General features: G+C 49.3%; 1 protein-coding gene across 5 annotated transcripts in view; it reads right to left on the bottom strand.

The window, feature by feature from the left end:
* The window catches only part of LARGE1 (LARGE xylosyl- and glucuronyltransferase 1), a 376,695-nt gene that overhangs the window by 42,596 nt on the left and 309,653 nt on the right, over positions 1-24,446 (bottom strand). For 3 of the 5 annotated variants that reach the window (XM_021687613.1, XM_044915822.1, XM_044915823.1), the window contains one exon: positions 11,988-12,143. The exons of the other annotated variants lie outside the window; for them this stretch is intronic. In XM_021687613.1, the coding sequence (XP_021543288.1) occupies positions 11,988-12,143 (156 nt within the window). The remainder of the gene's footprint in view (positions 1-11,987; positions 12,144-24,446) is intronic. 5 annotated transcript variants of the gene reach the window in all.

Here is a 24,446-nt window from a genome sequence, read left to right as displayed (position 1 = left end):
TGTGTGTGTGGGGGGTCTTTCTTTAATGAGCCTTCAAAGAGAAGGTATCCTCACCATGTGAGAAAGGAAATTAGTGGCCAGAGCATGAGAAATGCATGTGTGTATTGAGTCAGGAAAAAAACAACATTCCAAGGTAAATAGCTCCAGGAGCCATTTTCTGAAAAGTACCCATATATAGTGGGTTCCTCAAGGCAGGAGCTGTATCGCATTCATCTCTCAATTTCCTGTACCTAGAACATCTAGAGCACCCTGTGTACACAACAGGCCTCTACTGGATGTACTCACAGCCATGTACTCATGTTAAAGAAGGAACAGTGACCAATGAAAGTGCTCCCAGAACTACCAGAGCATGGCCTGACGTGGTCGGGAGGGTCTACCAGCAGTCCTGGGGGATAAGTAGCCTCTATGAACTTCCTGGTACCAATGATGTGGTTCAGTGGCATCCACATCCCAAGGTCACCTGTGGCCATCACAGTGCTTTAGGGGTAGGGTCTAGGGAATACTGTTGTCTATCAACCACACTGGGTATTGTGGCAAAAGCACATCAACTATGATGTCCGACATATGATGTCAAAATCTATGGGACTCTGGACCAACCAGATTGCCTTCCTTGAGTTTAATGTTATGAACATTCTCAACATGGCGGTTTGTACCTTTGCTCAGCTAATATGGATGAAGCACCTGCTCCGTGCCAGGTGCAGTGCTAAATGCTTTCAGGTGGATTGCTTTATCAATTTAATCCTTGAGCACACATCTCTGTTTTACAAAGGAGGAAACTGAGGCTCAGAGGATTTCAAAAATCTGCCAGTTACACGGCTAGGGAGAAGTAGTTCTGGACTGAGAATCCAGTCTTGGGACCTCACACCAGGGCAATCTTTGCAGTGTGGTGACTCCTCTCCCAGGGGATGGATGCAAGGATCAAAGAGACGGTGGAAGACACAATGCTCCATGAAAAAGCAGGCCATAAAAATGCATCTGCAGTATGATCCCATAGAGCAGAGAGACAAACAAACAAAAAGTCACATAGAAAACAGACCAAAGGGAACACATTACAATGTTAACAAAGCTTTTCTCTGACTGGTAGGTTCACAGATGAATTGTACTGGCTTCTTTCTACTTTTCTGTCCTTAACAAGTTCCCTGCAATTTTCTCAAAGGAGCTAATGCGTGTAAGAGTGCTTTGTAAACTGTAAAGTGCTACACAAAACCCAAGCAATGTTATGATTACATTATGTACCTTTTCAAATTCTAATCTAGGATTTCTTATTGCTGACTGCATGGCTGATGTTATCTCAGGGGGAAGGCGGGAACAGCTTAGAAACAACCTCCTTTCCCACCCAGGGCATGGGTGATTTCTCTAGGAGATGCTGAGCTGGAAGGAGGGCTTTCATTAACAGGGCCTGGACGCTACCGCACTCCATCCTGGGGCCACGGGGTGAGTAGTAGGCTCCTGACAAGCAAGTCACAGAAACAAAAGACCGATTTCTCCTGAGATAAAATGCATTTGCTAAATTGCTTCTTTGGGTAGCCAGCTGAGGCACAGGAAGATTTGGACTCAAGGGAAAATGACCCTTTAAGCAGTCTGCATTTATTTCTTCCCATCCTTAAGGACAGTGGCCTGGAGTGACCCCTGAGATGTCAGAAATGATGGCTGGTCAGGCCGGAGGATTCAGAGGGGTTGGAAGTAGGTTCCTGGCACCAGCCCAGTGGACTTCTGTTCAAAGTCAGGAAAAACTACAGAGAGAGGTTATGGGGATAACTGGAAATGGAGACCTGTTCCCTCAGACACTCATTTTCCATGTGACCTTGAGCAAGTCATTTCTCCGGTTCCTAAGACAAAGTTTGGGTTTCATAAAAGACTCTCAAGGATCAAGTGCTCACTAGGGTCAGGGAACATGCTGGGAGCTTGGCAGGCACTTTCTCATTTAATATTCACACTGACTCCATGGCTTAGGGACAATGGACCGCCTTGTTTATGGATGAAAGCATTCATCATCTGAAAGGTTTAGCCACTTGTTCAAGGTCATACGATGAGCGAACAGAGCTGAGATATTACATCCATGTGTATTTTCTCTGCGTTCTTGTACGTAACTAAGTCACTACAATGCCTTCCTTGTTAATCAATCTCTGGGGCTCTTTCCAGGTCTAATGCTAGATGGTCCTATGACTACAGGGGACTGAATGCCAGTTACACGGCAGAAGGTCCCCACGTTGGTGGGGACCTTCTGCATGCACCAAGATTCATGGTCTCTTCTCTTCCTGGGTGCACAGAGAGGCTGCCTTCCCGACCTTCCTGCATGGCCAAGGCTGGTCAATGGAATGTGGGCAGGTTCTTGTTACCATGGGCACCACTTTCAAGGTAGACTCATGCACACACCTCTCTGTCGGCCAGAGCAAGGGCATCCAGGAGAGGAGTCCAAGGCTCTGTGGAGGGCAGAGCCACAAGATGGAAGGAGTCTGGGCCCCTGAACCTGGAGAAAAGCCACCTGCCAATCAGAAACACCCATTTGGACTTAACGTGAGTAATACCCTTCCAGCTTGCCGAGCCCATTGTACAATTGCTTGTGTTACTTTAACACACCTACTTGCCTCTTCTAGCCAGTGAGTGATGAAGACAGAGTACAACAGACCAAGCAAGGCATCTACTCCTTATGACACCTCTCCTTCTGATGCCTCAGCAGCACGGGTGGAAGTATCTGGTGGGTAAAGTAACACTCCAGAATGCTGCTTGATACTTTCAACGTTTACTTTCAGGTTTCTGTCACCTTGATACCTAAGACTTCATCTGTTCCTCCTAATATCTGAACGAGACGGGCAGGGCTGCCCTCAGCTGATTTGCTGAGAAGCTGGGACTCCAACGCATGTCTCCTGAAACCTACCTCAGGGCTCCTCCCTGTGGTTTTCCGGGGAGCAGGTAAGCCTTATTAAACCACCCAGACAGGTAGAGAAAGATTACGAGCTCACTGATTGCCTGCTGTGTGTATGAATCAACGAAGTTCCAGGAACTCAAAATACTTACTAAGGAAAAGCAAACCATGGGCCACTTTCCTTCTTTCATGGGACGGGAAAGTCTTGGATTTAGGTCTATTCAGGGAAGGTTCAGAGAGTCTTTCCAGCACTCAGCCTATGAGGAAATAATGAGGAAAAGGCCTGGTCTCCTCTCTCCCAGGTATCAGTATTAATTTGTACACGACACCCAATTAACAGGCCCTTACTGTATGCCAAGCCCTGTGCCAGGATTGGGGAATGAACCCCAGTTTCTACATTTAAATTGTTCATCTGGTCTGGGTGGGGGGACAAAGAAGCAAGTCAGCAAGCATAATACTGCGTATTCATAGCAATGAGACTTAATGGGGGGTGGGTGGGCAGGTGCTGTGTGCCACACTGACCAGCCCCATTTAGTCCTCACTGAGCCTGTCAGGTGGGACTAGTTGTGATCCCCAATTTACAGATGGGAAAGCTGAGGCACAAAGAGTCTAAGCAAATGGCCCAAACTCTCCTATTCAGTATTCCTTAGATTTTACATGCGGCAGTCTTGTTCCAGAGCTGCCCTCTTAGATGCGGCACAAGGAGCCGGCTCGTGGAGGAAGAGTCTTCCAGAAGAGTGCAAGGAGCTGCTGCAAGCAAAAGCACACGAGGGGAGAGCACCTGGCACATGCAGACAGATTACAACCAGAGCCCAGGGGTGTGAAGGAGGGATGTGTACAAGCTGGAGCTGGAGCAAAGCAGACGGGCCGCGATGGTGTGCCCACAGCCCAGATGCATCCCCTGAGCAGCCTGACCCCGTGGCTCCTCCCCTTGTCCCCGCCCCTGGCCTCGCAGGCAGCGACTGTGATCCTTCGGGCTCTAGAAGTTACCACGCCCGTGGAGGGCCCCCGAAGGAGGGCCCTGTGTGGCGCTGTCCACCCAGGGGCTCCGCTGCCCGCCACGGGATTAAAGAGCTGGTGACATGCAGCCTGCACGGGAGCGCACTAATGCATTCTGCTTTTTCTCTGAGGTTTCTCCGGGATACAGCTGTTTCCACAGAGCCATCTGTTCCCTGGCACGGCCGTGCAGACTGATGCCGTAACGTGTTTCTAGAGTCGGCTTATATATGTCTTATTTTTAACTTCTAATGGAGCCCTGGGGACGCTGTGGTCTTTTCTTCTGAGTGGGCTCGGTATCAGGGAACGTGGCCGTGCGGGCTGCCCCAAACCCTTGTTGGAGGGGAGAGTTGAGTCTGGAAAGCTCCTTTCAGAGGTGAGGGGGGGATCTCAGCAGCTGGAAGGCAAGGCATCAGGACAAGCTTCCTGGCCAACGCTCCTGCAGATGGGCGGCACTCCACACACCTTAACCCCCTCAACCCTCATGACAGCCTAGGCTGGGCTTATTCACTGACCATTTGGTGAGACTACTGAGGCCGTGAGAGGGGAGAGCTATGCCTGAAGTCCTAGATCTAGTCCTCGGGCCAGGTATTTTGATGTCAAGGACAGGGATCTTTCCAGCACTCCACAGATGCTCCAAGAAAAGGACTCATAATAGTTCATGTGTTCCCCCAAATTTACTGAGCACCTAGCAGGGGCCAGGCCGTCTTTTATGGGCATGAAGATACGCTGATGAATGAAACAGATAAAATTCCCTGCAGTCACAGAACTTCCATTCTAGCAGGGAGAGACATAATCAACAAAATAAAAAAGTCAAGAATATAATCTATTGAGGAGTGATACGTTTCTATGCAGAAACATAAAGTCAGGAGCCCTGGGAGACAGGGGTGCTTGGGTACGGGGCGGGTACTGCAGGCGTAGACCAGGGAGCGTTGTAAATACTTGCAGAAAGACCACTCATACGAGTTCCAACGCTGCCACCACCCCATTCCATGATTTCATTTCTCTGAGCCTCTACGTCCTCCTCTAGAAACAGAGGTAATAACTACCTTGCAGGGTTTGTGAAAGAGTAAGAAATGGTTACAAGTAAAAACCACTAGAACGATCACCGAATAACCCGTAGTTCTCATTATATTCATTTTATATCTGGAGCTCCATTCACTTGGGAAGCATGGCCCCGGTTCATCACTTCTGAGTGACAAGGACCTGTGTTTCCAATCATGGCCCACCGTTTAGGAGCTGTTTGACTTTGAGCAAGTAACTCATCCCTTCTGAGCTTTGGTTTCCTTATCTGTGAAATGTGACTCATAAAGCCTACCTCCCTCGATTGGGGTGAAGATTAAAGTTGCACTTCCTTTTCTCTTTCCCTGCAGGAAACCCCCAATTGGCAGAGGCTCAAAAAAGCAGATGAAGGTCTTGAAGCGACACAGAGAGCTGTCTCCATTCTAGGAGACACTAAAGTGACTAATGCCTAGCACAGGGAGACAGACCCAACAGGCTTCAGCGTCTCCTGTGCCATCACTTGGAGACTGGTCCCGGTTTCCTGGAGGGCTGTCTTGGCAAGGATGCTGGGGATGGGGCAGAGCCCGAGGGGAATGGGCGGGGCCATCGATTAGTGATGTCTGCTGCGGCCCTGGGCTAAGGGAGCTCTGAGTCTGCAGACACCATCCACTGACTTATTACAATTCCACATACAGGTCAAAACTCGCTGGTGTCCAGTTTTTTGTTGTTTTTTTCTTTTTTTGCACGTTTTTGGCTGTTTGCTATGTTTCATAATTTAACTTCTACCACGACAACGCACGATTCTTTTACTATGGGTCATTCTGACTTACATGCCATTGGTTTTCCTTTCCTCAGCTGCCAGGGGAAGGAGGAACGGGGAGGGGAGCCCAGAAAGGGTTGTTCTGAAGCTGATGAAACTGAAAGTGACAGCTGTCAGAAAGGAAATCTGCAGAAGAAGCAGGATAGTCTGAGGCCATTTCCTGCCAGGATAAACAGCATCCTCCTTCCTCTGGCCAATTGCTGCCCCCTCAGCCTAGCCGGGGCAATCTTACTCACCGAAAACTGTAAACTGAGTTTCGTATACTTAGGTTACTAAAGGAAGCATAATGTCCTTTACCAAGATCCCCATCCAAATTGATTAAAACGTGCATATTCCAGTAGCCCTGCATTTTACAGGGTGAGCTTCCTTTATCTGGAATATTCCCGTAGGTGGAACAAGGCACTCTTGATGATACAGCATCACTTTATAAATACAGTGCTTAGGGAGAGTTGCAGGTTTCTGAATAACCAACGTATGGAAACATGCTACCCTATCTGCCAGGCTGTCAGGGACACCAGGGGGGTATCCTTATTTTTCACTGCTCTAGAGGACAGGACTCAGACTGATGGATTCCTTACAGACGGGAAGACTACACTCAACATGAGGAAGAATGGGTTAGCATCTGGAGCTTTCCCCAACAGTGGAGTAAGCTGTGGTAAGTGATGAGCTCCCTGTCTTTGGGAGGATTCCAGCAGAGGCCAGATGCAAGCCTATTAGAGATGCTACAGAAGGATTTTTGCATGGACTATGGGTGGAGAACATCCGTGGATTATCCACCCGTGTTCTGCGGAGCCCCAGGGTTCCCTGGATATACTTGAGGGGCGGGGGTGCTGAGGAAAAGGGAGGGGCGTTATGGGACAGGAGAGGCTGTGTGTCGCATCAGCTCCTGTCAATCTAAACCGCGGCCGGAGCCTGTTCTTCCAAACCAAACTATTTTGTCCTAGAGCAAGAACCCCAAACACAGAGTCTAAAATGGGGGCCTGCTCTTCCCATTCACACTGGCTTCCTGAATTCATTCATTTATTCTCTTTGGCAGTGAAGTCAGCCCAATGGCCTCTCCTTCCTTCCTGGAGTCTCTTAATTGGTGGGAAATCCACTTGGAGTCGTGTGGCCTGGAGCGAAGGTGATGGCCGTGCTACGCTTTACAGACATAGCTCTAAGCCATGCTGTAGGCTCCCCTCTCTGCCAGGCCAGCCGAGGAAAAATGTTAATCAAACCTGAAGACCATTTGTGGAACAACAGATTTGGACCCAATATCAGATGGGTTCGGTACTGCGATCTGTGAAAAAAACGCACCTCAGTGAACGCCGTGTTCCTGGTGCCGAGTCCCATTTTTGGTGATTTAACATAAAGCATCCATGAAACACTGTGACAGAGGCATCACCGTCCCCCATTTATCAGATGGCGAACCGAGGCTCAGAGCACTCGCATGACTCCTCTGAGTCACGCGTCTCCTGAATGAGCAAGCTGCGATGACAAGAGAGCCCACTGTCTTATCATCACCCTCATCATCACCTCCCAGGCGATGGGAGAAATAATAATGAACTTGTGCGGCTGTTTAAGTTCTTACATTGCCTTCCTCTGAATGTGCCCTGTTGCTGTTGACCTCTGGTCTCCGCCGCCCCTGCTGCTCCCTCCCTCCCACTAGGTCCATGCTCTGTACGCCCTCACTGCGCCTCTCTTGGCCTTCAGATCCTACCTCCTCCAGGAAGTCTTCTGTAATGCACCTGCTCTCCCCTATAGTGTGTGGAATGCCCTTCTAGTGTGCTATTGAAATGCCAGCTTGCTCTGGGGCTGGAGAATGACCTCCACTGTCTGCATCCCTCACTACAGCAGGCTTCGATTTGTGACGCTCCTCCTGGATCCCTAGCCCCGCGGCCGGTGACTGTTGGAATGACTATCTGCCTGGCAGACACTGCCACTGGAGTCTTTTCCCCTCTGGCACCTGCAGTCCCATGAAGAGGTTCCCGACCTCATTTCTTCGAGACTTGTCAAAGCTCTAATGACCCCGTCCCATGGATCGGGGAGCATCCAGCGTCGGCCCAGATCCAAGATCTTACCCTTTCCCTCTGGCTGTGTTTGCTGCTAACACTTGACATGCTGCCAAGGGCCCAGGGGTAGAATTCCCTACAGGGATGCGGTTCCAGGGACCCAATGTTACAGCCACTCTCCTGGCCCCAGTCCCTGCCCCAGGGGATGGGCTCAGCCAAAGGAACCTGGCTGCAGCAGGGCATGGGGACCTGCCCTCTTGATTTATGAGGGCTAGTTGCACCTGCCCCCCTGTTCTTAGCACCCACAAAGCAACCCACCTGTTCTCTCCATCCCTGCTGCTGCCGCCCTGGGTCAGAGCCCCAACGCCATCTTTTTGCCTGGGACGTAGCAAAGGTCTAACCGGCCTCCCTGCCTCTAACCCGTCCCTCTCATTGTGTGAAATCCCACTTAGGGAGTGATTTCCCTCGAATGTCAATCTGACCATGATTAAAGCCCTTTGGCGGCTCCTCACTACCGACAGGTCAGTCTAAGCACGGCCAAGGCCCCTCCGGTCAGCTTCATTCTTTGTCACTGCCGACAGGCCTGTGCTCTAGAATGCCAACGACCAGCATGTTCTCCTTGGGCTCCCTACTTTTCAGCTGCTCTGCCCTTTACCTAGTACTTCCTTCGTCTTATTTGTTCAATTCCTTCAATACATATTTGTTAAGTGCTTATGATGTGCTTCCTTCTCTGCTATAGAAAGGAGTCCCCAGGGGTGAACAAGACAGGCAAAGTCTCTAAGGGTCTTATATTCTGGTCTTCTATTTGGGAAAAGAGATAGGAGACAGTTGCACGAACCAACTAATTGTGAATAGGAACAGGTGCTCTGACGAAAAGAACCTGGGGCACATCACAGTGACTTCTAGCTTTACTGGAGGGGCGGGGCGGCGCGGGGCAAGTTTCTGAGGATGCCTGGGGGTGGGGGGTTCCAGGCAGAGGGGAAGCAAGCACAAAGGCCCTGCCTTGGGAATGAGACTGGAATGCAGAAGGAACAGAGAGGTGGTGGGTGTGGCTGGTGCACAGTCAAGGGCACAGTGTTTGGGACAAACGCTGTGGAGAGCGCTCAGAGAAGGCTGCCCTCTCGCTCCTGGCCCTCCCTGCACCCAGAGAGACCATCCTCTTGGCATCTCTAACACTTGTTACGTGGCAAGTGACTTCCGTATAGGGACGGGGTCAGCCTCTAAGTTCAACCCCGGTGCCCTACACGGTGCCCAGCAGATGGCTGGCATTCACACATGCTTGTTGAGCAAATAAAAGCAGTCACAGATTATGAGAAGGACCACTGACACCGTCCCCACCCCGATGACCCACCAGGGGAAGCTGGTGGTAGGAGAAGCGGGCTGGGTCATGTCTAAAGGGAGTCCCACTTTGTGAGGCCCTGAACAGCGCACTTGGGGGACTCACTGATGGGGACAATTAACTGACGGCTTCATCCTGCCAAGGCTTTTTATGTGAGTCTCAAAGGCAAGAGAATGGTTTTCATTTAGTGTTTGGGGGAGAAAGTGCCGAATGGGCACTCAGATATTGATGATGATGGCAAATACCGATTTGAGCAGAAAGGAAAAACCAGAACACAACATTTGTCGAAACCTGTAAGTGCTTCCCAGAATCTGAGCCAGAGTTCAAGTGCTTAATGGTATTCTTTCCTCTACTTCCAGTGGGAGTGAAGGGCAGACACCGGCAAAGGCATGGAGGGTGATGAGGGGAAGGGCCGGAGCTTGAGGGGACCCCACTGTGCCCTGGGGGCTGAATACCGGAGGACAGGGTGGCAGCCTTCTCTAAGCGCTCTCAACAGCTGTTGTCCCAAATACCGTCCCGGTAAAGAGCCAGGTAAGTGCGTCCTCCAGACCTTCCACAGACACCCTCCCCTGCCACTGGGAGCCGAAAAGAATTCTCATGACGTCCAACATAAGAATATAACCAATAACAGTAATAGTAATAAAACAGAATTCTGACTCTTTCACCTGCTCACAATATCCTTCCAACCTGCTTCCTGCCTTCCTGATGCTCAGCTTCTGCTGTTCTCCTCCTCCCCCTCCAGCCCCCGGGGAACCTGGCCATCCTGCAGGTCCCCATACTGGCCCTGCCCCAGGGCCTTTGTACTGGCCACACCCCCCTACCTGGAATGTACTGTCCCTGCTCTGCCACCTCCCTCCCCCTTTCCTGAGGTATAATTGGCAATATAAAAAAATTACACGTCATGAAAATAATTTGGTGAGTTTGGACTTACGTTACCTTTGGGTTACTTTCACCACAATCAAGGTAATAAACATATCCATTGCGGCCCCCCCCGCCCCGGCCCTGCAAAGTTTCTTAGGTTTTTTTCTGTGTGTTACGAGTGTGGTCAGAACACCTGACATGAGATCTACCCTCTTAAAATGTTTAAGTGCACCATGCCCTGTTAACTACCAGCACTACGTTGTACAGCAAATCTCTGGGACTTACTCATGTGGTGTAACATGGTGTAAACCGAACAAGGGCTCCCCATGACCCCGCTCCCCATCCCCTGGTAACCAGCATTCTGTTGTCTAGCTCTGTATGTTTACTATTTTAGATGCCTCCCCCGTGAGGTGTCATGCAGTATTTATCCTTCGGTGCCTGGCTTCTTTCACTTAGCCTACTGAGATCTCCCTGGCCCACCCATGTTGTCAAAGGGTAAGAGTTCCTTAGTTTTTAAGGTTGGACAACGTTCTCTTGGACGCATGCAGCATATGTGATCCGTTCATCTGTGGGTGGGCAGGGGGGTTGTCTCCACCTGCAGCCAACATGAGTAAAGCTGCAGTGACCAGTGCACATACTGTCTTCGGGGATCCCGATCTCAAGTGTTTGGGATACATCCCAGAAGTGGGACTGCTGGGTCATAGCACAGTCCTCTTTGTCATTTCTGGGGGAGCCTCCCTCCTGTTCTGCACACCGGCCTCGGCATCGTGTATTCAACCAGTAATGGACAGCGTTCCAATTTCCCCACGTCTCACCAATTCCTTTTATCTTTTGTTCTTTGGTAAACAGATATCCTAACAGGGGTGTGGAGGTAGCTCATTGTGGCTTTGATTTCTATTTCCCTCACCCCTTGCTCTTCTATGGCTGGTTCTTTCTTGTCATTCAGGACTCAGAGGGAACATCACCTCCTCGGAGAAGCTCCCCCTGCCGCCCCACGACCCTGCAGACCAGGGGGGTAGCCGAGCTGCTCATTAATATGCCACCATGGAGCACCGGCCACTGGCTGATCACTTTCCCTGAAGGTTCATATAGTTGTCAACTGTTTCCCCCCGAGAATATTAGCACCACGACTGCAAGGACCAGTGTCCTTTTGTACCTGTGAGGGCTCAGTGCTCAGAACAGGAAGGCCCTCAGTAAATGCTCGCCTAATAAACAAATTACTTGTGTGTCTAATACTGAGGGTCAAGGAAAGGGAGGAAATACTTATTAAGCATCTGACATATGGCCAGGGCTGAGCCAGGTGCTTCTAATGCAATTTCGTACTTAGTCTCACAACACGCCTTAAAGTTTTGCGTCTCCATTTGGTGGTTGAGGAAACAGAAGCACAGAGAGGCTGAGTAACTTGCCCGAGGTCACATACTTGGTAACTGGACAAACCCAGGTCAGCCTGACCCGCCATGCCCTCCCTGCCTTTTTCCTGACAGTGTGCTTCTTCCCCATTTCCTGCTCCCCAGAACTTGAAGTCACTCTCAACTTGGCTCCTTGCTGGCTGTGAGCAACCCGCTGAACCTCCCTGTGCCTCCATCTCTCCACTCCCACTGGGGAAAGAAAGAGGGTCTCTGTGAACATCAGATGAGATGTAACATAGAAAAAATTATAAGCAGTGAAGAAATAGGAAGATACAGGTGCTAGCTTTGCCTGTGACCAAGTACCTAACACTTTCTTCGCCTAGGCGAACCTTCCAGGAGCCAGTTACTCGTGAAGATCTTTGATGGCACCCACGCGCTGACCACACTGAATCCTCCTGACTCTCCCGCATGGGTGCCATGTCCACAAGGATCTCAGAGTTTCCCAGCTATGGAGAGACACGCTGTCTACTGTTTCACGGGAGCTCTGGCTCCGGCTTCCTCCACTTGGAAACCCCCTCCCGACTCCACCCCGTGCAGGCCGAGCGTCCCCGCTCTGCACCCACAGCAATGAGCATGGAGGGGAGCTGCTGATGCACCTGTCTCCCCCAGCAGCTGGGACGCCCAGGGCAAGCGTGGCATCCTGTTCACCTCGGGCGAGCCCGGAGCCTGGCGTGGGGTTGGGGGGTCCCTGCGCCCCGCTTACGTTTTCACTGTTGACATCAGCTTCACTGGGGCAGCCAAAGAGCTCTCGCCTCAGGAGGTTGCCGTCGTACTCCAGGAAGGTCAGGTAGAGGTTGCGGAAAAACTCCACGTGCTTGTTCTTCACCCGCAGCTTCTTGGGGGAGTTCCAGTGGATGACCTGGCAGGGCGACAAGGAGGCAGGAAGGCAGGGAGGACCTCGCGCTCGTGCGCAGACTCGGCTAGCCACCGGTCTAAGCATCATTTGTGGGCACGTCCATTCACTCACTCACTCACTCATTCCTTCACCATTCACGGTGGTGGTGGGTGGTGGGGTGAAGAGGAAGGGCGCTGAGGCCGTGCAGTGTGGTTTCAAATCCTGCCTCTGACCTTGGGCAAGTGACTTACTCTCTGTGCCTCAGTTTCCTCGCCTGTGAAATGGGGAGAGCAACAGCTCCTGCCTGTGCCAGCGTGGAAGCTTCTGTCTCTCAGCTCCCAGCCTGCTTTGCGATGCTGAGGTCGGGACTCTGCAAGCCCTACTTCTACTTTGCCGGCCGCCTCCCGTTAGATGCTGCCACCCGGGGCCGCGAGAGGGAGACTGGGAGTCTGGGGGAGGAAAAAGGAACGTGCCCCCCCCCCCCCGATGCTTCCTGTTCCTGCAAGTGGCACCCTACCTCCCTCCTTCAAGGCGGGCACTGGGCACTTCCTTCCTGTAGCAGCAGCTAGAATCGTTTTGCGCTTTCTCCGCGCTCAGGACGAGCTTCCCGGTCCGCCTCTGGAGCTGCCTGCTGGCCCCCAGCCCAGGTTGTGATGCTTCCCACCCCTCCCTCTGCTCCTTCTGCTCCAGGGGCGGGAGCTGTTTTCCTGCGATTTTCTAGTTTTGTTTTTTGGTTACCAAATCAACATTTTCTGTCTAGTTGCCATTTTCAAAGATTAAATTCTCTGTTCGGGTAATTGGTACGGTTGCTGCCTCCAGCCAGGACTGACGGATGCACCGTGTCAATACAGCTGCCGTGAAAAATAAACTTGTTCATATGTGTAAAGCGTGCAAGTCGCGTCTGGCAAAAGGTGAGCGCTCCATAAAGGCTGGATAGTAAGTGCTTACGGTGGACCAGGTTGGGAGGGGGCAGCGGTCTCTGCTGATGGTGCTCGCCCTTGGTTGGCAGGCGCTTGGCCAGAGACCTGTCCACAAACGGCACAGAATGTGATGGTGGAGGGAGGCTCAAGGGGAACGGGAGCTCTGCAGCAGTAGCTCTAGCAATGCACGGGCTGAGGCTTGAAGGATGAACCAGAGTTTCCCGGGAGGCAGGGACCGGCTGGCACAGAGGGGATGGCGGTGGCACGGTCCAGGCAGAGCGGGGTGGGAGAGGAGGCTGCGGAGGTGAGCGGGGCGCGGGGAGAGCCTGGCTCCACGCAGGTCATGCTCAGAGCTCAGCTGTGGCGCTGGGGAGCTTACGGAGGGGGAGATTACTAACTCCGGGTTTCAGTAAGATGCTCTGATGTAATGGACAAGCCAGGAGTGGGGGCGAGGGAGGCCAAAAGAAGAGCCAGCAGGGACAGCTCATGCCCTTGGCCGGGGAGCTGTCTGGGGCGGGGGGCGGGGGGCGGGGGTGGGTCCTTTACCACCAGGATTATGTCATGGTCTTTTAATGCTCACGGTGACCTGAACAAGGAATGCAATTTTAGAGATGAAGAAACTGGAGAAATGACTTGCCCAAGGCCACAAAGTTGGTAAACGTGGCAACGGGGATTCAAACCTAAGTTTGAGTAAACCTGATTCCAAAGCCCCTGTTCTTCTGTCCTGGAGAAGCCAGGTTTTTAAAACTTCCCTGTTCATGCCTGGTCACATTACAGAAGAAATAAACTAGCTCTCACCTTCCCCCCCACTCGCCTCCCATGGTGGGGGGACCAGCATAGCTGACACTGAGACAGAGGAAGGGAATGGGGTGTCCAGAGCTCGGTCCCTTCCTGGCTCCCTCCTTTAGCCACATTCTGTCTGCAGGTGCCTGAACAGGGCCACCATTTGGAGAGATCTGGAAGGCCCCCTCTCCCAGGGTCCCCTGGATATATGGCAGCCACAGACAGCCCTTGCAGCTGGCTGGGTAATACCGCTCTGCAAGACCAAGTCCCTCTCTCATGGCACAGGCAACAACAGGAAACCTATGTGGTACAAACCGCACCCCCTGCCCTCCCATGACCTGCATGGTGCAATGGCAGAGCAAGACCCAGGGACGTCAGGCCAGCCTGACTCTGAATCTCAGCTACGCTCTTCGTTAGCTGTGTGGGTCCTTGGGCAGCTGGTCTTATTCCCTGCGGCCTCGGTGTCTTCACGTACAAGGTGGGAACATGCCATCCCGACTCCACAAAGTCGTTACGAGGCTTAAAGAAATGCCTAGCCCAGTGCCTGCAGGCCAGGGTGGCCCCGAATTCTGTGGGTTCCCTTCTTCCCTCAAAGATGGCAGCAGCAGCCTGCCTACCAGCATTCTGCGCCCCTCTCTCCTCCTGCCAGCAGGAAGTCCACTGGAGCAGTGAGCAAGGAAGCGTGTTTAGCATCCAGGACAGTGCAGCGGGGCCAGCAGACCCTCCCTGGGAGGAGGCCACTTGGCGGCACCTGCATTTCAGGGAGGGAGGAGCATGCAGGGTGCATTCCCTTCCTGTGCCTTTTGAAGGATGTGAGAGGGAAGGAGAGGGGAGATTCTCCCCCGAGAATACACCAACCTGGGCATGAGAAGGTCCTGGGCCACGCATTAAAATAATTGCATGCGAGGTGGTGTCACTCACACCCTGTGGGGATCATGTCTTTGCTGCAAGAGATTTTGGTGCTTGCCAAGTGCTGAGCCAGCAGGAAGGCTGATGGATGTCTATCTGACTCAGGAAACTTGAACTTCCTCAACAGGGAGAAACTTACACTAAGTAAAAATAAGGGCTGGCCTGTGGGTCCCCGGACGAACAAATCTTCACTCCTAGTGCACAAATCTGCCAGGCACTTTGGAGACACTGTGTCATTAAATCCCCCAAATATTTGGATGCCACTGTCCATTTTATGAAGACGGTCCCTGACTTGTTTGAATCTCACAGCTGGTAAGCGGCAGAGCTGAGACACGAAGCCAGCTCTCAGCCCGAAACCCCAGGTTTCTTACTGCTATTGTGTACGGCACCAATGGGCTGAGCACTTTGCAGATGAGGGCCGTGAGGCTTACAGAGGAGGAGGCTTGCCTGAGATCACATGGTGAGTTTGGACCAGGTCAAGACTACGATGAGGACCCAGGTCTGTAGGTGCCCCCGACCCGCTCCAGGCCACCCCTTATCCCTCCATATCTCATTCTGTTCTGTGCCCGGGCGGGGATCTGGGTCTGCCTATTGCCTCTGGGTAGATACTGGTGCCTGGTGTTCTAGAAAAAGCAGCAAAAGGTAAAAGAAGGTAGGGGGAGAAGATGGTGGGATCGCTGGCAGGCCAAGGGGATTTGGGAAAACCCTTTGCAACCTGGCTGCCCTGGGACAGGGAAGCCCACTCAAAGGCTTACTCAAATATCCTGGTGTTTGCCAAGTGCTGAGCCAGCAGGAAGGCTGAGGGATGTGCGTCTGGCTCAAAAAACTGGAGCTTCCCCAACAGGGAGAAACTTAATGTATATTTAGATTTACCTTTTTCTCCTTCCTGTGCTAGGCTCTAGAGAGGTAAATAATAGCTATGTTTACCTAATACCCACTATACACTAGACATCGGGCCATGGCTGGTGTGCGTGCGTGTGTGATGTTCTCACATTCAATCCTCAAAACAACCTGGTAAGGTTGTTTCTATTATCCCCATTTTATAGACGATAATGCTGAAGCCGAGCCTAACGCAGGGTCACTCAACTAGTAAGGAACCAATCCTAATACAAAATCAGGTCCGTCTTGCGCCCAAATGTTTTTCTTTCTACCACATCATTCGTTCGTTTGATACATATTAAAAGGAGCACTGAGCGTGTGCCAGGCTGATAGGGGCCGTGAATGCAAAGATGGACACAAGGATCATGACTCTCTTTCTGGAACTTACAACTGAGAGAGAGAGCAGGATGTGAAATAACTGTCCATTTTAAATTACAGGTGTGATATGTTCTCTTAAGGAAATATTGTTAAAGAGAGGTTGTCAGTGATGGTTTCTGGGCAGGGCCACCTCAAGTATAAAGAAACCAAGGCCCAGAGGGAGAAAGTGACTTGCCCAGAGTCACACAGCAGAGAGCGAGAAGTCGTGCCCACATTCTGTCTCCCAGGGCACCATTCCTTCCACTAAACTGTATGCCTGCCTCGGAAAATCCAACTCAGGATTAGTATTGCTGATAATTTTGATCAGCGCTTGTCTGACTACTAAGAAATGTCATTTCCTGGTCCCTTGAGGGACAGCATCACCCATCATTGCTGGCTTGGGGGCAGCAAGCTGGTGGTGTAGATGACATTTGCTGACAAGCTTTCACACACGAGATGGAGTGACACTGGAGACTGTGTCCTGAAACAGATTTTTGCAAGGAGCTGGTAAGTGCGTGTGAGTCTACCAAGGCTTGTGGAGAAAACCTATCATAACTTACTCCACTTGCCGAGGCACATTAGCCTGGCAATCATAATTATTATCAGGAGCTAACATATACAGGATGTTTGCTACGTGCCAAACACTGCTCTGAAAACTTCGCTGTCATAGCTCATTTAACACACCCATTCAAGGGTATGGGTGATAGTCTCCTTATCCCATCTTACAGATGGGAAGTCCAGCAAGGTGCCCCAAGTTACATGGCTAGGAAGCGGGGCGGCGGTTAGGATTTGAACCCAAAGAGAGACATTAGGGATCTCTCTCTCTCATTTCTCTCATGTCGGTATCATTATATGACTCCATTCACAGCCATGAATATGAGATTTACAGAAGAATTATGGTATCATAAAAGAAGCCTACTTTCCCCTTCCGAGTACAGGGACCTCGCCCATCCCTGGGATACTGAGGCTGCAGGATGGTTTAGGACTTCTCAGATATAGGGGCTGAGCCTCCAGCCTGGCAGGAAGCAGAGAAGGAGGCATCCAGGGTGCGTGCCAGGTGGGCTGCAGAAGCTGCCAGGCAGCAGGGGCCCCAAGGGTGGGAGCTGATTGGATCTGCAATGTCTGTGAAGGCTGAGTATATGTGCAGACTTGGTAGTCAGCCTGCAGTGAGCCAGAGAAATTGACAGAAATGGATTACTGTCCAGGAAACTTAACCATCATCTGGGAAGACAGCAGAAGTCAACTCGATTAAAGGAGGAACATGAGACTATCGTCCATCAAGGAAAAAGCATTTCAAAGGTAGAAATGAGACCTCGGTACGAGGACAAGGCTATGGAAAGAGCTCAAAAATTCAGCTTCTGAAGCACTCAGAATCCAGAGGGTTCATAAAAATAACTTACGGCACCAAAATGCTAAGACATCAGAGCCCGAGTATAAGTGCCAGGTGAACAAGAACATGGGCCTCATGTCTTCCAAGTCACAGGGATCAGGGGTATCTGGAAAATGCGTCTGTCTCAAGACCTCCCCTGATTTTCTATGACCCACAGAATTTTCTACAACCCTCCTTAGCCTGGTAGTTAAGCCCGTTGCAAACTGGCTCCCTTACAATCCCTGTTCTATCTCCAGGCTGTAAGAACTTCCTGGTATTTCTGGAACCTGTCTTTTATGACTCGGTGCCTTTGCATATGCTCACTGCCCTCCCCAGAACATCCTTTCTTCTCTACCATGTGAATGCCTGCTTGTTGTCCTTCATGGCTGAGCTCAAATGCATGTCTCTTCTGTAAATCTCTGCCTGACTGCTTGTGGCAGAAGGTTCCCTCCTAGTAGCTCTCTCTATCCCATTCTTCATTCGTGACAGAACACTAACTGTGTAGTTCCAATTCCCAGCTCCTGTGAATGGATCATGATCTGTTTAAGAGCTAAGCTAATTAGGATGATCCTATGCTCTGATTCCCCGGACCCCCTTGTAGTTAGGGTTGGCCATACAATTCAGGATTGGTCCATATGATTCAGGATCAATGTGGATTTTAGGATGGATACATGGGGAAGCATGTATTTGACTTCCTAATAATAAGGTTCAGGTAAGGTGCCATTCTCCTCCCACCCCACTCACCTTTCTGCTGTGAATAGAGATGTGATGACTGGAACCATGACAGCCATCCTGTGACTGTGAGGAAGAGGTCAAGACACTGATATCTACAAACCAATGCCCATAGCTACTCCAGAATTCTTAGCTAAGAAGTTAACCCCCCCTATTTTAAACCTCTGCAAACTAGGTTTTCTGATTCTCACTATAAGCATTCCTAATGCAACGCCGGGGGCCATTGCTGGGCCCTTCCTCAGTGCTCCAAAGACTCTAGCACTTAACTCTAGAGAGAACTCATTGCACACTCTTGTGATTATTTATTTACATGCCCGCACCTGGCAGCACTGGAATGTGAATTTCTGGGCTGGCAGGGAGTATGGAGTATGACTCATTATTCTTCCTGAGTGCCATAGTGCCTGGCAGGTAGTTAGTATTCAATAGCTGCCCTTTGCTTCAAGAATGGAAATCATGACGATGACATTCTCAATAATCCTCACATTCTGTCGTCTACAGCAAATCATTTATAAAAGCCCTATTAATGTGGACTTGAGGATGGAGAAATACATTCCACTTTTCTTTGTCTAAGGGCCAAACAGCTTGTCATTTTCTCTTGAAGGAGTTCAAGCTCCCTCTGTTCTCTGCTTGTTTGGTATTTCAAGAAGGAGGACAATAGTCTCACGAGTCCCTTTCCTTGTCATCCTCGGGATTACGATGCACAGTTGAAAGGGATGAGCAGCCAGACCTGCCTGCCAGTCGCAGCTCCAGCTGCTATCAGCTGGTGGCCTGTGGTAAGTCACCTAGGATCACGGAGACAGCCCCTCATCTGCGAAAGGGATGTAACAGCAGCCACCCGGCAGTTTGTGGTCAAGCCCAGGACGGACGGATTGATGCACATGAAGGTACATCACACGTGCTCATCAGATTGCAAAAGAAATCTGGGCTTTGAGTTCACAAAATGGCTGCCTTACTAACTAGGGAGGCTGGATGAAACCGGAGTCTCTATGTGGGAAGGAGGAATGAGAAACAAGACTTGAAACAAGGGATTGCAAATGGTCACAGCCTGAGGCAGAAGGGAGGATGGGTCAGATGGACATCATAGCCCAGAGAAGAAGCCATGCCAGGGGTAGTCTCTGGCTAGGCGGCACCCAGAGGCCTGAAGAGGGGCTATCCAGTGAGGCCAACACTTCCTGTTGGGTTTAACACACTGAGCAGATACTGAAGAGCGCCGAGGGGCACAGGAGCAAAGCAAATTTCACCCCTGCTTCCTCTTGGCTTGGTCACCTAAACCACTTGATGCATATGAACCTCTATTCTCCAGTCTGACACAAGGACATAATAGTGCCTGCTTCTGAGCATCAGTGAGACAAGACACGTAAAGGTGTCCGCTGCAGAGCCTGGAGCAGACCGGCGCTCCATTCCGTGTGTCTCTGGAGCATGCACACTCTGTTCCCATGGGATGTCCTTTAAAGTGACCCTCTCCCTCAGTCTCTATTTAACCCAGACTAAATGCAAGGCCTGTATTTGTCCAACTTTGCAGGCATCGTGACAGCCTGGGTCAATGTTTGTTGAATCCGCTTCTTCTATTGTCCCACCAACTGCTGAAGATTCTATTCCAGCTCGCGTCCTTCTCCTTTCCCAGCCCTGACCATTACTGGGATTGGCTATTAAATAACAACAGTGTGTCTGAAACTCAGATCTCAACCCACAAAGGCTCTGTTGACTCTTTGTCGCCTTTTACACAGGTTCTTGTTGCTTCCTGGTTTTTACAAGTCCCCGAAAGAAAAACAAAAATCCTCCCAGACAAAAGTGCATCATTACCCAGGAAAGGGGCAGAGAACAGACCAAACTACTCAGTGATTACTTAGTCTCCTCATCTGGAAAAGGCAGACACGCAGGCCCGTGCATGAATCCAAAGCCCTGTCCTATATCCTACCATTTATTGTCCTGTCATCTGAAACATTTCTTAATTTTCCCTGCCTGGAGGGGGAGAGGTTGGGGAGAGGAAAAATGACAACAGGAAAATGGGATGCCGGTGATAATACTCAGGGCTGGGAGGGTCATGCATCCATGAGGAGATGCAGCTATATTCTCTCATGTTCATCATGTTCCACATTTTCAGTTCTTTTTTTGCTCTAAAATGGGGTTAAACAATCAATCTGAACCAGATTTTGGTATGTATGGAGAATTCCTGATGGGCCCCTGATAGCAGGAAATAGCAAAGCAGTGCAAACAATATGCGAATCCTCAATGAGTGTTGTCTTCATGTGGCTTCTCTGCAGACAACCAACTTGTGGATGGTAACTGGCCTGTATTCTTCCTCTCTATGGAATTAAGACTTCACTTGCATTTCACAGAATCCCCACAGTGTCCCTTATTGATCTCAGAACAGGGAGGATAGGGGGAAGCAGATTCTACCTCTAGGGATAGCAAGGAATCTTTAGTTGAGGGGACTCTACCAAGGTTGGTGGAGGAGCAGCTGGGTTTGTAATCCAGTGGGATTTGGCCAGTATGGTGGAATGTCAGTAATGCCCTTAGGGGTGGGGACAATATGAATCACTGCTCTGGGAAGGGCAGCTGGCTTCCTGGTTCCCAGCAGACACCTTCAGTAGAGGCCCACTATCGCTTTTCTGTATGCCCTGCATCATCTCTTTGCAAACCTGAAGCTGGCCTTCTTCCCATGATTCTCATGGGGCTACCGGTCACGCCTGATCTGCCAGAAGCAGGGGCATGTGACTTAGGCTGACCAATGAGTCAGTCATTCCTGACCATTCCTAAGAACACAGAGATGGGTTCAGGTGCGGGCATGTGTCCTAAGAAGGGTCAGCAGAGTCATTTAGTGGAGTCATTGAGAGAAAGAAGGTCTCTTTCTCCAACTAGGATCATGAGTACTAGTCGCTCTTACATTACTTGCTTTGATTTCTTCGTAGCATGTTTGACCGCCTGGAATGACCAATTTGACCATTTGTTTTCTTGTTTTCTATCTACATTCTGCCCTAGAATGTAAGTTCACAGAGAGCAGGTCTGTGCAATCTCACTCACCGCTGTGTAACCAGCGCTCAGAGCAGTGCCTGGCCTACAGCACACACGGAATACGTATTTGTTGAATATCTAGGCTCTGCGAACTTGTGGGCTGGGGGACTGCTAAAAATCACCCTATTGTAACAGAGGCAGCACGACAGAGACAGAGAAAAAGGAGAGAGTGGGCTGCTGTGTCATGTGAGCACCCATATCTAACTGTGTCAATGCAGAGGGCGGGATACGGCACTCATGTTTTTGAGATGTACTTGGGTTTCAATGTGCCACAGTTCCACCAATCATTAATACCTATTTTTAGTGTATTTAATAATATCTAATATCAATATATAATTAAAATATCCCTCACAAAAAGAACAAATGGCTTAAAAATTGAGTCCTGCATGATAACCCAAAGTATAAAATAAATATACATGAGTCTACATGGATATCAATAAATTATTTAATAAATAAATAAATATAAATGGGGGAGAGAAGCAGATCTCCTTACAGAAGAGCCCATATAAGTAGATTCCACCCCTCATTAGGAAGCAGAACTTAATCTCCCCATTTCCAGTGTGTGGTGGGTGCAGTGACTCACTTCAGAAAAATGAAGCATGAAAGGGGAAAATAATCACTTTATGGTGGAGAAACCTGGCGAACACTGCCTTAACCGACAGTTAAGAGTCCCTAGTGAAGCCATGTGTGAAAACCAGGTCCTTCCTGACACAATGTGATGCCCTTGGAGGTGGACACCCTTTACCTCTGTGATACTCTCTCCAAAAAACCATAACCTCAGTCTAATCATGAGAGAAATACATTGGACAAACTGAGTCTGAGGGATATTTCATAAAGTACCTGACCAGTACACCTCACAACAGCCAAGGTCAGTCATGAAAAACATGGGAAGACCGAGAAAGTGTTGGAGGCCAGAGGAGACCCAGGAAACAGAATGCTAATAGTGAAATGTGCCCAAAGCCTGCAGATAAGTGAAGCACAATCCTCCAAAGTGGGTTTGTTGGTTCACCATTATCATGTAGGATGTTAATATCAGGGGAAACTGACACTAAATGTGGGGGAGGGGCGGGTACGGGACTCAGCACTACTTTTATAACCTTTTCTGTAAATCTAAAAATCCTTCCAAAGAAAAGTATTGAAAATAAAAAAGAGTCCTACAAAGCAACAACTGATTGTGAACACCAGTCAGACAAGACAAGTCAGAACACCATGTAGACTTCAGGTCCCTATGTGACCAGCAGGAAAATAGTGGAGCTGATGCTTCTCTTTCCAATAGGAGCCTCTCCTTAGCCACTACGTTCAAGTACAGAAATGCCTACCTAATTAGATCTGACAGGAAGCTGGAAAAAAAAAATAATAATTCAAATATGGATTTACAACCACTACTGATAAGGAAGAGCTTCACCCCAACTGTGTATAATGCCTGAAGATGCTACGTAATGTCCGTACAAGGATGCATGATGAGCAAGACACTTAAGAAACAAAGCAACTGGGATAGGAAGACAAGCCTCCATCATTTTTTGATGATGTTTAAAGTCTTGTGAAAGTCCGTGTAGAACTTTACCACTAACCCCCACAAAAAGAGTTTAGCAGTCCCTTTGGCGATTTCACACGTAAAATGAAAGATAACAAAATCCAGGAAGGAAAACACTTATTTTCCCTGCCCTAGCAAAAATGGCCGAAAAAAATATACAACACAATACAGTAATAAATCAAATAAATTCCGTTGTCAGCAAATATACTGAGAACAGTCACAAAAAAATAAAATCTGCAAGCCTGAAGATCCTAGTATGAGAACAAATTACATGGGAGATTTGCTACAGAGTTAAATCAAAGCACAGAGGATCCTGATCCTGATGTGTGTCAGCTTATGCTATCTGCAAGATTCTGTTAGATAATGAAATACCCAAAGAACAACTTTTCAGTAAGCATTCAAGGGAAGATGTGGGGGACAAGTTATAATCTGAACGGTAAACTCCTCCTTCAATGATGACAGTGGTTTTATGGAAAGTGCACGTGGGAAAGGTAGAGTAGCTTTAACTGGAATAACGGAAGGATTCTAAGTGAGGTCACACAGTGATACTGAATTCCTTTACTGCATTACTGAAGGCAAGCCTGCCACGAAGCACTTGAAGCCAGAGTGCACAAGTACTACTGGGTGTTACCGATTTGGTTACTTTCATAAAGGCGAGACTGAAACGACCATAGAACTTTTTATAACACTTTCGAATGACACAAGGAATGACCATGGAAATCTTCTGTACAAGATAAAGCTTTGCTAGTTACTTCATGACAAAAGCCTTATAAGAGATGGCATACCTAAAGATGATTTATGCATTTGTTTTTATGAAAAAATGGTGATCAGTGGTATGTTGATTTTTTGAAAAAAAAAATACGCACCTGTAATCTGACCCCTCAATGTCGAGGTAATGAATGGGGTAGTCACTACTTTCAGAAAGAACCTGTGATATGGATAGAGCTTTTAGAAAACAGATGTTTGAAATTGTTTCCATCATTACGGGATTTTGAAGTAAAAAGCGCCATGCTACCTGCTGAAACCCTCACTTCTACCTATTTAGAAACGTCAGTGGTTTGATGGGCGTAGCCAGCAAATACTGCTTAATTGGTGCTTCCCTCTCTCAAAATCCTTTTCGTAATAAAGCCCAGATTTAGGGAAGTGCTTCCTATAGTGGGCTTTTAAGGAACCATTCCCACAGGGTTTTCCAGGGTCAAAACGGTCTGTTTTGTGTGTTGAAATGGAAATGCTGGGGATCAACCAAACCCATCAGGATTCCTGGGTGCAGGACCTCATAATATGCGATTTTGTATATATGGTACACAGAACTCCCCCTCTGCACCCCTCCCCAGCTCCCTTCTGTTTGAAGAAATCCCATTAACAGTTCTTAGAAATGTTTGGGTACACACTCCCCAAAGTGCTATTGTAGGGCAGATTTTCCAGAGGCATGACCTTGCTTCTAGGAATTTTGTTGACATTTTCAGGAATAATGGCATCTGAACTTCATCAGCTATGTATAACAAAGCCAATGATGGATGCCTTAAATCACCAATACCCAATGGAGTTAAGTTCTGAACATCGACTTAGCAAAGAATGGGTGAGTGTCGAAGGAAGCCAAAAGATCGAACACTTAAATTATCCAAAGTCCCCTGCGCTGAGCATGCCATTCCCCAGCACACTATTAGGGCACAAGATGATGGGCCACAGACCCACACTTAACCTCAGGCAATCCCTGCCCCTCTTCAGGTCCCTATGTCCTCTCTGTGAAATGAGTGCATTGGAATGGATAAGGAAGAAGAGCCCTTGTTTACATGTTTTGCCCACCAGCTGACTGAAAACTACTGAGA

Source organism: Neomonachus schauinslandi, chromosome 5 (assembly GCF_002201575.2).
Source record: "Neomonachus schauinslandi chromosome 5, ASM220157v2, whole genome shotgun sequence".
Taxonomy (NCBI): Eukaryota; Metazoa; Chordata; class Mammalia; order Carnivora; family Phocidae; genus Neomonachus; species Neomonachus schauinslandi.
Note: the sequence above shows the minus strand (reverse complement) of the source record. Positions and strands in the feature narration are given on the sequence as shown.